This window comes from Coregonus lavaretus (assembly GCF_964263955.1).
Source record: "Coregonus lavaretus genome assembly, chromosome: 23".
In the NCBI taxonomy this organism is placed as follows: domain Eukaryota; kingdom Metazoa; phylum Chordata; class Actinopteri; order Salmoniformes; family Salmonidae; genus Coregonus; species Coregonus lavaretus.
Genome location: NC_140010.1, coordinates 32,219,997 through 32,233,573, shown reverse-complemented (window position 1 = coordinate 32,233,573; position 13,577 = coordinate 32,219,997). Strand labels below are relative to the sequence as shown.

The following is a 13,577-nucleotide window of genomic DNA, read 5'->3' as shown; positions in this document are numbered from 1 at the left end:
GGCCACTATAATGCTATGCTGTACCTGAATAACGGAAGTCAAGAATAGGCTACCTAAATAGGCCACTTAAGAATAACGTACCTGGATGGGGCACTCGTTGTCGTGGGTGACATCCAGGAACATGGCGTGTGCAATGCTGGGCACCAGGGGCCGGAGGCTGGGCTGGACGAAGGCTCCGACGGGCTCCCCTCCATACCTGTACACCAGCCTGCCCTCCTCGTGACTGTCCCCTGCACTCATTGCCTCTGGAAGGGACAGGTAGAGGGAAAAAGAGGGAGGAAGGGATTTACAGTTACACCCCTGTATTACTTTGTAGTCTTTTCAATCACATACAATGGTGCCAACACGCAGGACTTGAGAATGCATGTTGATACCATTTTCCTTTCAAAGATGCAGTGATGCATTAACCTGGTCTCAGATCTGTTTGTGGTGTCTTACCAACTCCTTTGGTCATTCATGACAACGTCCAAAGGAGTAGACCAAACAGATCTGGGACCAGGCTAGTGGTGTGTAGTCCTACATCTGATGAGCGAGGTAATGCTTAGCTTATTTACAAAGACATTGTCCAGGTCCTCGCTGCCCGTAAACAGCTCAGCCACCACATACAGACTGCGCCTCGCCACACGAGCCACATCCAACATGTACTACATGTACACATCCACAGGCCAGTCAACAAGGGGTTAAATCATAGAGAGAGGGTGGAAAGAGGGGAAGGAGGGGGTGGAGGGTTAGGTTGAAGGAGGGAGAGAAAGGATGGATGAGGGGTAGGGAGAGGGAAGAAGAAGTAGAAATGAAGCTAAGCAGGAGAGGAGGTTAGTATGGAGGAGTGATGGGGGTCAAGGTCAAGGTGCAAAAGAAAACATCCCAAAATCCAAAACAGAAACCAAACAGAGAGACAGAAATATGAGAAGAGAACCGACAAAGGGGTGAGGGGGACGACAAAGTATAAAGGTCAAAAGGTAAACGAGGTGTTTAGACCAGGAAGTAAACGACAGGTGATATGTTTAATGCAAAACATTTTAGCAGATACTATGTAAAGTGAGGTATCAGGAATGATGAGATGAAGGTTGTAAATGGGAGTTATTAGAGAGATGTAGTGAGAGAGACACATAGAAAGAAACAAAAACAGAGATTTAGTGTCGTGCCTAAACAAAACATTTTTGGTAAAACTTTATTTTACAGTCCTAATATAGTACTTGTGTTTACTCTAAAATTATTTGGTAACCAACGATACTTTCCGGTACTTACTTTGAAGAAACAGGTACCAGATGATACAAATTGGTCCGTTTTTCAATTGATCTCAAAGACACCAAAATGTAATTATGTAAGCAAGTAAACACCAGATATGTAAAATAAAGTGTAACCTAGGGTTTAACCCCAACCACTCCAGTGCTTTGTCTACTTCATGTGAACGTCCGGTACCTCTGACAAGACTGGTTATCCCCAGGCGGTTAACAAACACATTATCAATGAGCTCGCTGCCTGTAAAGAGCTCCGCGATCACATACAGGTTGGGCCTGACAGCCCTGGCTGCTGCCAGCATGTGCTACGGAAAGAGAGTGGTTTCAGTAATTACATTGTTCCGTCCCTTTACAGCGAATGATCACTAACTTTATTCATACATCAAATGTATCAATTGTTACCTTGGAAGATCCTTAAATCTTATTCATTGGCCATGCAGTAACACTATATGGGTTTCATAGAGTGTGGAATGGTATGGGCTACATGGAGTGTAATAACAAACTCAAATGGCTCAGACTGAATGGAATGTACCTCAGCCACGTGCAGGGGGGTGGAGTGACAGTTGTCCAGGCGGACTCCGGCGAAGTGCTCCGCTGTGATCTCTGTGTACTTCTGCATGTGGGCCCACAGGTAGGGGCAGTCCTCGGGCTTGTCGCCGTAGCGAAGCTTGACGCTGTCGCCCCAGCAGATCAGCTCTCTCCTGATGTACACGTTAGAGCCTGGAAAGACAGAGAGGCATTAATTTCTTGACGTTCTCAGGGACTGGGCCTCTAGTAACACTGGGAATGATATTTACATCACACTGGCTCCCCCTTGTGGAAGGATCAGGTTACCACTGAAGCAGCATTGCTATTTCCAGCTTTTTGACTGTCTAAACTAAGCATTCATCTTTACATTCATCTATATCCCTTATGCTACACATGGTAATATATCACACATCTCCAGACTGTTTGCATGTCATTGACCAATAGAGACACACTGATCTTTGCCCTGATTAAAAAAGTGAGTGTAAAGTATGATCTTCCTTAGCGGAAAGCACTTATTGTAAGTTGATCTGGATAAGAGCATCTTTTTAAAAAATTATAATGTAAAACAATTGACTAAGCACCAACATCAGCAGAGCTGGGGCACAGTGGAGAAGACTGCCAGAAGTGGAGATACTTTTGTTGCTGCCCTATGTGCCAGCCGCGCACAATGGGGAGAAGTGAATGAATGCAAACCTGGCTCAGCAAAGTTTCTAAGAGGGTCGTCTCCCATCACCCAGCCGTTGTGAGCCAGGAAGTGACAGGCGTTGTCTGGCTGGTCCATCATCTTCAGGTCATCCTCCAGGCTCTTCTCCTCGAACGGAAAGGTGAAGTATCTGTCAACACACGCACATTTAATTAGTTGGATCCATAATGAAATGTGAAAACAAAGGACCCAAATTGTATCTGCATGTGCATTACTGCTTCGGCCCTAAGGAGGGCACTCCTGCTTAATAAGTTTAGCATGATATAATGTCTTATGTCACGGATGGAACCTTTTTTTCCACGGCCGAGGGTTCAATAAAGTGAATCTGCCTCTTTGACATTACAGTCATAATACTGTAGACCTTGTTTCTAAAGCCATTTTTTGTATTCATGTGAGTGAAATACACTAGGTCATGAAGCCTTTTAACATCTACATACAGTCAGCACACAGCCTACCTTCAAACCCCATATTTTCAGCCAGAATTTAGCTATATATTTTTTTGACGACCCCACTGCACTTCCCCCGACCCCGAGTTTGAATACCACTGGCCTACCTGGTAACAATAGGGTCTTTCCTGGTGACGGGGCCCAGTTTGGGTCCGTGGTCAGCCAGGCGCTCATAAACAACATTTCCCACAATGCAGTTAGTGGCCTGAGTGGAAAAAAAGAAGTAGAACAAAGAATTGTAAAATGGATGGACTACATTATCCAGACACGCATATGGAGCATACCAAAGCTACTGATGGGGGGGGGGGCTACCTGCTCCTGGTGGTGTAGCATCTGCTGGTACTGCTCTTTATTGATCTCCTCCAGTCTCCCCCACAGCCTGTTACAGGCCTCCAGAATGGCTTGTGTACTGTGGCTGGACAGGGAAAAGGATTGACATGTGCAGGATGAGACTTGGCTTTAGATTTGGGGGTCGATTCAGAATCCACTCAATAAACTGATGTAAAGTCAGGATCATCAACGTTGGCAATCCAAGTAACTAGAGGTTGGGGTGTCAAACATATGGGTCGCAGGACGGATCCGGCCCGCGAGCCTAAAGAAAACGTTTTTTTTTCTTTAAAATAATAATAAAAACGTACAACCTCAATCTACATTGAAATTACTAAAACCAAATTGAAACTGTGTATAAATGATAATGGACCTACATTTATACAGTCTCTTTACTCTGTCCAGCTTGTTAACATTCACCAAAACGAAAGCTAGACAGTCAGGGAGCATTGAAAATTCCCAAACCTATGGACTGTTTTCTGCACATTTTGATGGCAAGGAAATATTTAAAAAACATTGTGCGGCCCTCCGTACCTTGTTGAACACGAAATGCGTCCCTTCGGCAAAATAAGTTTGACACACATCTATAAAGTACCAAACACGCACCAGGGTTGGGGTCAATTGCATTTCAATTCAGGGAGTAACCTAAAGCATTGAGGAAATTGGAATTTCAATGTCACCACACACACCCACACACTTACCTGTGAGGCACAAAGGTCTCCAGAGCAGAGTCCATGTCCACTTCGTTTCCGAAGCGTCTGAACTTTGGGTCCTGAATGATCTTCAGTCCCTGTTTACCCCCAGTCTTCTTCTGGTCTGGTTTCTCTCCTGATTACAACCACATAATACCACAACCCATTCAATTAATCCATCAATACCAACACATTGAAACATTTACTCAATACCAAAACACATCATTTCTCTGATTGACAAGGGTGGTGGATTAGGAAGCATATACTGTAGCTGCCAAAATTAATCTTAAAATGAAAATTGGATAATGATAAAATCAACAATACGTTTGCTTGTTTAGGCCTCTTTGCTTCTGTTTGGTTCTTTATACCCCAGTTATTATAATGACACAACAGATGTCATGAACAGAAAGACAGAACAGTACAGTGCTCAGTTGAATGCTCTCACCATCTACAAGCAGGTCCCTGAACTCCTCCACAGCGCTCTCGATTCTGACCTGGAAGAACTCCCACAGCTTGATCTTGGGGAACACCTGCCCCCACAGAACATCGCGGATTGCCTGAGAGAGATTAAAAAATAAAAAATAAACAGGTTCAAGGTTCAGGTCTTCCCCAAAGGAGCTCACAATTTCATTAAGACAAACCCAATAAGGTGATATGTGTAAGGCCCTGAGTTTTTCCTGACCACATCGTGGCATGATCAGGAAAAAACTCTGGACCACTGTGGCCAGGGTTATAAAATTCCATAAACTTTCCGGTTTGAGGATTTCCTTCCTGCTTATTCCATCCTGATAAGTTCCCGGTAGGAGGATTTTCGGAAAACATGGGAATTTTGGGAAGGTTTCTGGAATGTTGCAACCCTAGCTGTGAAAGTGACCTTCAGACACTCACATTGAGGTGCCCCTCATTCTTGACCAGGGCGGGAAGGCCGTTAGTAGCGTACTTGGCGTCAGCCATGTTGCAGGTCATGTGCCATATGGCCCGGTCCAGGACCCAGGCTGGCCTCAGGTGGGGGGAGTTGACCAGGTTGTAGCCACACTCAGGGTGCTCCTTGATCCATGGGCTGTTGGCGGCTGCACATGGGAGGGGAAGGGGACAATGCAAGAGTTACCACACAGAAATCTAACTAACTGTTATGGAGGACATTGAGGCCTTTTGTCAAGGAATATTACTAAGGGCAATGAAGGTTAATGGACTCTCTCTATGCAGACACTCCCTGATGATATCAAAGCTAACCTTCTGTCAGTGGTAGGATAACCGTTGGGCATATGAACAAAATGGCTGTTGTACAGTCGTGGTCAAAAGTTTTGAGAATGACACAAATATAAATTTTCACAAAGTCTGCTGCCTCAGTTTTTATGATGGCAATTTGCATATACTCCAGAATGTTATGAAGAGTGATCAGATGAATTGCAATTAATTGCAAAGTCCCTCTTTGCCATGAAAATGAACTTAATCCCCCCAAAAAACATTTCCACTGCATGTCAGCCCTGCCACAAAAGGACCAGCTGACATCATGTCAGTGATTCTCTTGTTAACACAGGTGAGAGTGTTGACGAGGACAAGGCTGGAGATCAATCTGTCATGCTGATTGAGTTAGAATAACAGACTAGAGGCTTTAAAAGGAGGGTGGTGCTTGAAATCATTGTTCTTCCTCTGTTAACCTTGGTTACCTGCAAGGAAACACGTGCCGTCATCATTGCTTTGCACAAAAAGGACTTCACAGGCAAGGATATTGCTGCTAGTAAGATTGCACCTAAATCAACCATTTATCGGATCATCAAGAACTTCAAGGAGAGAGGTTCAATTGTTGTGAAGGCGGCTTCAGGGCGCCCAGCAAGCACCAGGACTGTCTCCTAAAGTTGATTCAGCTGCGGGATCGGGGCACCACCAGTGCAGAGCTTGCTCAGAAATGGCAGCAGGCAGGTGTGAGTGCATCTGCACGCACAGTGAGGCAAAGACTTTTGGAGGATGGCCTGGTGTCAAGAAGGGCAGCGAGGAAGCCACTTCTCTCCAGGAAAAACATCAGGGACAGACTGATATTCTGCAAAAGGTACAGGGATTGGACTGCTGAGGACTGGGGTAAAGTTATTTTCTCTGCTGAATCCCCTTTCCGATTGTTTGGGGCATCCGGAAAAAAGCTTGTCCGGAGAAGACAAGGTGAGCGCTACCATCAGTCCTGTGTCATGCCAACAGTAAAGCATCCTGAGACCATTCATGTGTGGGGTTGCTTCTCAGCCAAGGGAGTGGGCTCACTCACAATTGTGCCTAAGAACACAGCTATGAATAAAGAATGGTACCAACACATCCTCCGAGAGCAACTTCTCCCAACCATCCAAGAACAGTTTGGTGATGAACATCGCCTTTTCCAGCATGATGGAGCACCTTGCCATAAGGTAAAAGTGATAACTAAGTGGCTCTGGGAACTCCCTAGACCTTAATCCCATTGAGAACTTGTGGTCAATCCTCAAGAGGCGGGTAGACAAACAAAAACCCACAAATTCTGACAAACTCCAAGCATTGATTATGCAAGAATGGGCTGCCATCAGTCAGGATGTGGCCCAGAAGTTAATTGACAGCATGCCAGGGCAGATTGCAGAGGTCTTGAAAAAGAAGGGTCAACACTGTAAATATTGACTCTTTGCATAAACTTAATGTAATTGTCAATAAAAGCCTTTGACACTTATGGAATGCTTGTAATTATACTTCAGTATACCATAGTAACATCTGACAAAAATATCTAAAAATACTGAAGAAGCAAACTTTGTGAAGACCAATACTTGTGTCATTCTCAAAACTTTTGAACACCACTGTACAGTGCCTAGTGAAAGTCTATACACCCCTTGCACAGTCTTCACATTTAGCTGCCTTAAAATTAAATCTAAAAAGGGATTAATTTAGATTTTTTTCCTACAGATCTACACAACCTCCTCCACATTTTCAAAGTGAAAAAAAGTAAATACATTTTTCCAAATGAATTAAATGAAGAAGAAAAAAGTTGTCTTGATTGTGTATGTCTTCACACCCCAGAGTTAATACTTGGTCGAAGCACCTTTGGAAGCCATTACAGCTGTGAATAATTTTGAATAGAATTCTAGCCAGGGTTGTGGGTATGAAAAACATTCTAACCATAGTTATGATATGAGCACATATGACAGATAAGGGGAAATCTAACAAAGGTAACCATGTCTTAATGTTACATCAAGTAACAGCAGAGCACACCCATTGGTTCACCATGAGCTGCACTGAGCACACAGCACACCAGTAGCCAGGTCGGATGTCAGCTAGCACATGGCCTTTAAGCTGCCATGGAGATAAGGTTTCTCTGATCATCCGACCTTTTACAATACTGGGCCTGGGCCAGAGAATGCTGCTCTCAAGCCTTTATACTCTCCAAGCTTTACCTAGGTTTCTGAAGCAGACTAACTACACTGCACTGTAATAAATGACCCTTATTAGATAAACTTGTAAATCAAAAAGTATACAACTGCACTAAACAGGAACAAGTAGACAATAGAGAAACAACTCAACTACCTCCATATAAGCACTGCACTCAAAAACTGAGGACAAAATAAACCAATTCTGAACCAATGGCAACGAGTCCATTTGACGCAGGTTCTATTCATAACACATCTAATCAATTGGAGCATGAGTTAATTATTTCATTCTCCCTTCTTAGTTTAGCATGCTTGTCACAAAGACTCCACATAGTGTCTGCCTGAACTGCTATACAACAGCTTGACTGCAGGGCTGCACATAGTGACTAGGTTTAAGTTCACCCATAACTAAGTTGTGCAGAATTATCTAGGGAGGGTATTTTTAACACGGCACTCATCTTTAAAGCTTGCACTGGATTCGAGGACCATGACTCGTCATAATTTTTGCGACTGTGGCATTTCAATAGTGGCCTTTCCCTAGTCTATATTCAGTGTGAAACATGCAGTATGCACACCCATTGTGATATTGGGAGTTCTGCTATGGCAACCAGTAAGGTACATTTAACAACACAGTAGTATTAAACAATCTCTTGACAGGGGATGTTACAGACACAAACCACTGATTCGAAAAAGGCCTTAGTCAACACACTTGACACTATACAGATAAACTCCCCCACCAAAAAAAAAAACATTGTACATGTAGAGGGATATTAGGGATGACTACTAAACTATGAATTGTGAGACCTGCCTGGCTTGCTGACAAATTCTGGTTATTTTTCCCTGAACTATGAGAGGAACAAACTGCTCTTTAGGTATGGCCTCATTGTAACAGACTGTGATGCAATTGTTGTAACCTACTGGACAGCTCATCGTTCAACCAAAGAGAGGGAGACACACACCCACACATATGTCCACGCCCCATCCCACAACTACAAACACACACCTGTATGATTGTAGACCACGTCAGTGATACAGATCATATTCCACTCTTTCTTCAGTTTCTGCACCAACTCTCCCACATCTGTCCATGTGTAGTTCTTTCCCGGTGGCGAAAACTCTGGGTTCAGGCTTAGTTGGTCAGCTAGGGAGTAGCAGGACCTAGATTTACCGAGCTTCTGCAGAGGCGTGAAGTGGATCATGTTGTAGCCTGGGAAACAAACAAACTACATTATATCAACAATGTAAGAAATTAGTACTATAAGAAATAACATATTATAAGATATTAGAAGACATATTCTAAGAAATTAGCTGAATGTTCTTTATTCACATATATTTTTAGTTTCATACAAACAAAAAGCATAAGCTGGAGCACACCCAGAGAAAAGTATTTTGTGTAGAGGTGCTGACTAATGGCGAATAAACTGTAAGCTATATGAATAAATAAAGAGAGTCGCACAACCGCTCTCTCTGAAAGTATTCAGACCCCTTGACTTTTTCCACATTTTGTTACGTTACATCCTTATTCTAACATGGATTAAATAAATACAAAAATCCTCAGCAATCTACACACCAAGTGAAAGCAGGTTTTTAGACACTTTTACAAATGTATTAAAAATAAAACCGAAATACCTTATTTACCTAAGTTTTCAGACCCTTTGCTATGAGACTCGAAATTGAGCTCAGGTGCATCCTGTTTCCATTGATCATCCTTGAGAGCAAAAACCAAGCCATAAGCTCGAAGGAATTGTCCGTAGAGCTCAGAGACAGCATTGTGTCGAGTCACAGATCTGGGGAAGGGTACCAAAACCTTTCTGTTACATTGAAGGTCCCCAAGAACACAGTGGCCTCCATCCATCTTAAATGGAAGAAGTTTGGAACCACCAAGACTCTTCCTAGAGCTGGCCACCCCGCCAAACTGAGCAATAAGCAATCTGGGGAGAAGGGCCTTGGTCAGAGAACCCAATGGTCACTCTGACAGAGCTCTAGAGATCCTCTGTGGAGATGGGAGAACCTTCCAGAAGGACAACCATCTCTGCAGCACTCCACCAATCAGGCCTTTATGGTAGAGTGGCCAGACAGAAGCCACTCCTCAGTAAAAGGCACATGACAGCCCACTTGGAGTTTGCCAAAAGGCACTTAAAGCCTCTCAGACCATGAGAAACAAGATTCTCTGGTCTGATGAAACCAAGATTGAACTCTTTGGCCTGAATGCCCATGTGTCACTTCTGGAGGAAACCTGGCACCATCCCTACGGTGAAGCATGGTGGTGGCAACATCATGCATGTTTTTCAGCGGCAGGGACTGGGAGACTAGTCAGGATCGAGGCAAAGATGAACGGAACAGTACAGAGAGATCCTTGATGAAAACCTGCTCCAGAGCGCTCAGGACCTCAGACTGGGGCAAAGGTTCACCTTCCAACAGGACAACGACCCTAAGCACACAGCCAGGACAACGCAGGAGTGGCTTCAGGACAATGCTCCCCATCAAACCTGACAGAGAAGAATGGGAGAAACTCACCAAATACAGGTGTGCCAAACTTGTAGCGTCACACCCAAGAAGACTCAAGGCTGTAATCACTGCCAAAGGTGCTTCAACAAAATACTGAGTAAAGGGTCTGAATACATATGTAAATGTCATATTTCCAGTTTTTTTATTTTTATAAATTTGCAAACATTTCTAAAATGCTGTTTTTGCTTTGTCATTATGGGGTATTGTGTGTAGATTGATGAGGAAAAAAACAATTTAATAAATTTTAGAATAAGGCTGTAACCTAACAAAATGTGGAAAAAGTCAAGGGGTCTGAATACTTTCCGAAGGCGCTGTGTGTGTGTGTATATATATATATATATATATATATATATATATATATATATATATATATATATATATATATATATATATATATATATATATATATATATTGTATATACAGTACCAGTCAAAAGTTTGGACACACCTACGGTTGGAAATATACATAAGGAGATAATACGTTCACCCACACCGCGTCTCACAAAGACATGGCGGTTGGAACCAAAAGTCTCTGATTTGGACTCCAGGCCAAAAGGACAAATTTCCACCGCTCTAATGTCCATTGCTCCTGTTTCTTGGCCCAAGCAGGTCTCTTCTTCTTATTGGTGTCCTTCAGTAGTTGTTTCTTTGCAGCGATTCGACCATGAAGGCCTGATTCACACAGTCTCCTCTGAACAGTTGATGTTGAGATGTGTCTGTTACTTGAACTCTGTGAAGCCTTTATTTGGGCTGCAATTTCTGAGGCTGGTAACTCTAATGAACTTATCCTCTGCAGCAGAGGTAACTCTGGGTCTTCCATTCATGTGGCGGTCCTCATGAGAACCAGTTTCATCATAGCACTTGATGGTTTTTGCGACTGCACTTGAAGAAACAAAGTTCTTGAAATTGTCCGTATTGACTGACCTTCATGTCTTAAAGTAATGATGGACTGTCATTTCTCTTTGTTTATTTGAGCTGCTCTTGCCATAATATGGACATGGTCTTTTACCAAATAGGGATATCTTCTGTATACCCCCCCCCCCCCCCCCCTCCACCTTGTCACAACACAACTGATTGGCTAAAAAGCATTAAGAAGGAAAAATAATATTTAAGAAGGCAAACCTGTTAATTGAAATGCATTCCAGGTGACTACCTCATGAAACTGGTTGAGAGAATGCCAAGAGTGTGCAAAGCTGTCATCAAGGCTAAGGGTGGCTTTTTGTCTTTACTATTATTACTATTATTCTACAATGTAAAAAATAGTAAAAAAAAAGAAAAAGGAAAAAAAAAAGAAATTTGACTGGTAGTGTATAAACTGTATATACAGTTGAAGTCGGAGGTTTACATACACTTAGGTTGGAGTCATTAAAACTCGTTTTTCAACCGCTCCACAAATTTCTTTTTAACAAACTATAGTTTTGGCAAGTCGGTTAGGACATCTACTTTGTGCATGACACAAGTCATTTTTCCAACCATCGTTTACAGACAGATTATTTCACTTATAATTCACTGTATCACAATTCCAGTGGGTCAGAAGTTTACATACACTAAGTTGACTGTGCCTTTAAACAGCTTGGAAAATTCCAGAAAATGATGTCATGGCTTTAGAAGCTTCTGATAGGCTAATTGACATAATTTGAGTCAATTGGAGGTGTACCTGTGGATGTATTTCAAGGCCTACCTTCAAACTCAGTGCCTCTTTGCTTTACATCATGGGAAAATCAAAAGAAATCAGCCAAGACCTCAGAAAAATAATTGTAGACCTCCACAAGTCTGGTTCATCCTTGGGAGCAATTTCCAAACGCCTGAAGGTACCACATTCATCTGTACAAACAATAGTACACAAGTATAAACACCATGGGACCACGCAGCCGTCATACCGCTCAGGAAGGAGACGCGTTCTGTCTCCTAGAGATGAACGTACTTTGGTGCGAATAGTGCAAATCAATCCCAGAACAACAGCAAAGGATCTTGTGAAGATGCTGGAGGAAACCGGTACAAAAGTATCTACAATAAAACGAGTCCTATATCAACATAACCTGAAAGGCCGCTCAGCAAGGAAGAAGCCACTGCTCCAAAACCACCATAAAAAAGCCAGACTATGGTTTGCAACTTACATGGGGACAAAGATCGTACTTTTTGGAGAAATGTCCTCTGGTCTGATGAAACAAAAATAGAACTGTTTGGCCATAATGAACATCGTTATGTTTGGAGGAAAAAGGGGGTACTTGCAAGCCGAAGAACACCATCCCAACTGTGAAGCACGAGGGTGGCAGCATCATGCTGTGGGGGTGCTTTGCTGCAGGAGGGACTGGTGCATTTCACAAAATAGATGGCATCATGAGGAAGGAAAATTATGTGGATATATTGAAGCAACATCTCAAGACATCAGTCAGGAAGTTAAAGCTTGGTCGCAAATGGGTCTTCCAAATGGACAATGACCCCAAGCATACTTCCAAAGTTGTGGCAAAATGGCTTAAGGACAACAAAGTCAAGGTATTGGAGTGGCTATCACAAAGCCCTGACCTCAATCTTATAGAAAATGTGTGGGCAGAACTGAAAAAGTGTGTGCGAGCAAGGAGGCCTACAAACCTGATTCAGTTACACCAGCTCTGTCAGGAGGAATGGGCCAAAATTCACCCAACTTATTGTGGGAAGCTTGTGGAAGGCTACCCGAAACGTTTGACCCAAGTTAAACAATTTAAAGGCAATGCTACCAAATACTAATTGAGTGTATGTAAACTTCTGACCCACTGGGAATGTGATGAAAGAAATAAAAGCTGAAATAAATCATTCTCTCTACTATTATTCTGACATTTCACATTCTTAAAATAGAGTGGTGATCCTAACTGACCTAAAACAGAGCATTTTTACTAGGATTAAATGTCAGTAATTCTGAAAAACTGAGTTTAAATGTATTTGGCTAAGGTGTATGTAAACTTCCGACTTCAACTGTATACACTCCCAGTAATTTATAGGGTGAAACGTTGGTGTTTTACCCTATAAATTACTGGGATATATATATATATATATATATATAGAGAGAGAGAGAGAGAGAGTGTGCAACTCTTTTTATTTATTTTTATAGCTTATAGTTTCATACAAACGACACAGGGAATACTGTCTATCATATGGCATAATTTTGTATGCATTTTGAGACCCACCTGCATGTTGATGATTTCCCTAGCCCTCTTTCAAGAATGGAATATTGCAGAATGACAAGGTGAAATGTAGTGTAAACATTGTCTTGGGACCTTGAACTACACTGGTGTCCATATGTGACCTAAGAAATGGACACCAACCCTGTTCATTGTTCAAACTTCCAGGTAAGACAATGCACTAAAATAGTATTCTTCGGTCTTGACCCTGGAAGACTGCAGTGTGTGCAGGCATAACACACATGATCCACCTGATTTGGTTGATGACTAGTTGAGAAATTGAATCAGGTATTATAATCCAGGGTTGGAACAATTAAAGCCCTACACAGACTAGACAGCCCTCAAGGACCAGGAGTGAAGAACACTACACGTAAAGGCAGGCTTGCATAAGGATGGACCCCTGCCTCCTGCTCTCTCACCGGACTCTTTAGCCACCCTCAGTCTGTCTGGCCAGTCATCCAGGTGTCCGAGGCATTTGGACAGGTAGGTCTGGATGGTGATACAGTCCAGATGGACGTGGTGGTTGTCAGCTCCGGCACGCAGCACTGGGTCCACCACCAAGTAGCCACCGCCTGACTTCTCCTCATGGCTGGGGGTGAA

General features: G+C 42.8%; 1 protein-coding gene across 1 annotated transcript in view; it reads right to left on the bottom strand.

Moving 5' to 3' along the window:
• LOC311098787 (glycogen debranching enzyme-like) overlaps positions 1-13,577 on the bottom strand; it is a 48,430-nt gene that overhangs the window by 25,130 nt on the left and 9,723 nt on the right. The window contains exons 3-13 of the mRNA XM_084139352.1: positions 13,397-13,566; positions 8,315-8,518; positions 4,826-5,007; positions 4,383-4,494; positions 3,947-4,073; positions 3,231-3,333; positions 3,026-3,123; positions 2,463-2,602; positions 1,774-1,961; positions 1,423-1,546; positions 82-245 (exon numbers count right to left, since the gene is read on the bottom strand). Coding sequence (XP_083995478.1) covers positions 82-245; positions 1,423-1,546; positions 1,774-1,961; positions 2,463-2,602; positions 3,026-3,123; positions 3,231-3,333; positions 3,947-4,073; positions 4,383-4,494; positions 4,826-5,007; positions 8,315-8,518; positions 13,397-13,566 — 1,612 coding nt within the window. The remainder of the gene's footprint in view (positions 1-81; positions 246-1,422; positions 1,547-1,773; positions 1,962-2,462; positions 2,603-3,025; positions 3,124-3,230; positions 3,334-3,946; positions 4,074-4,382; positions 4,495-4,825; positions 5,008-8,314; positions 8,519-13,396; positions 13,567-13,577) is intronic.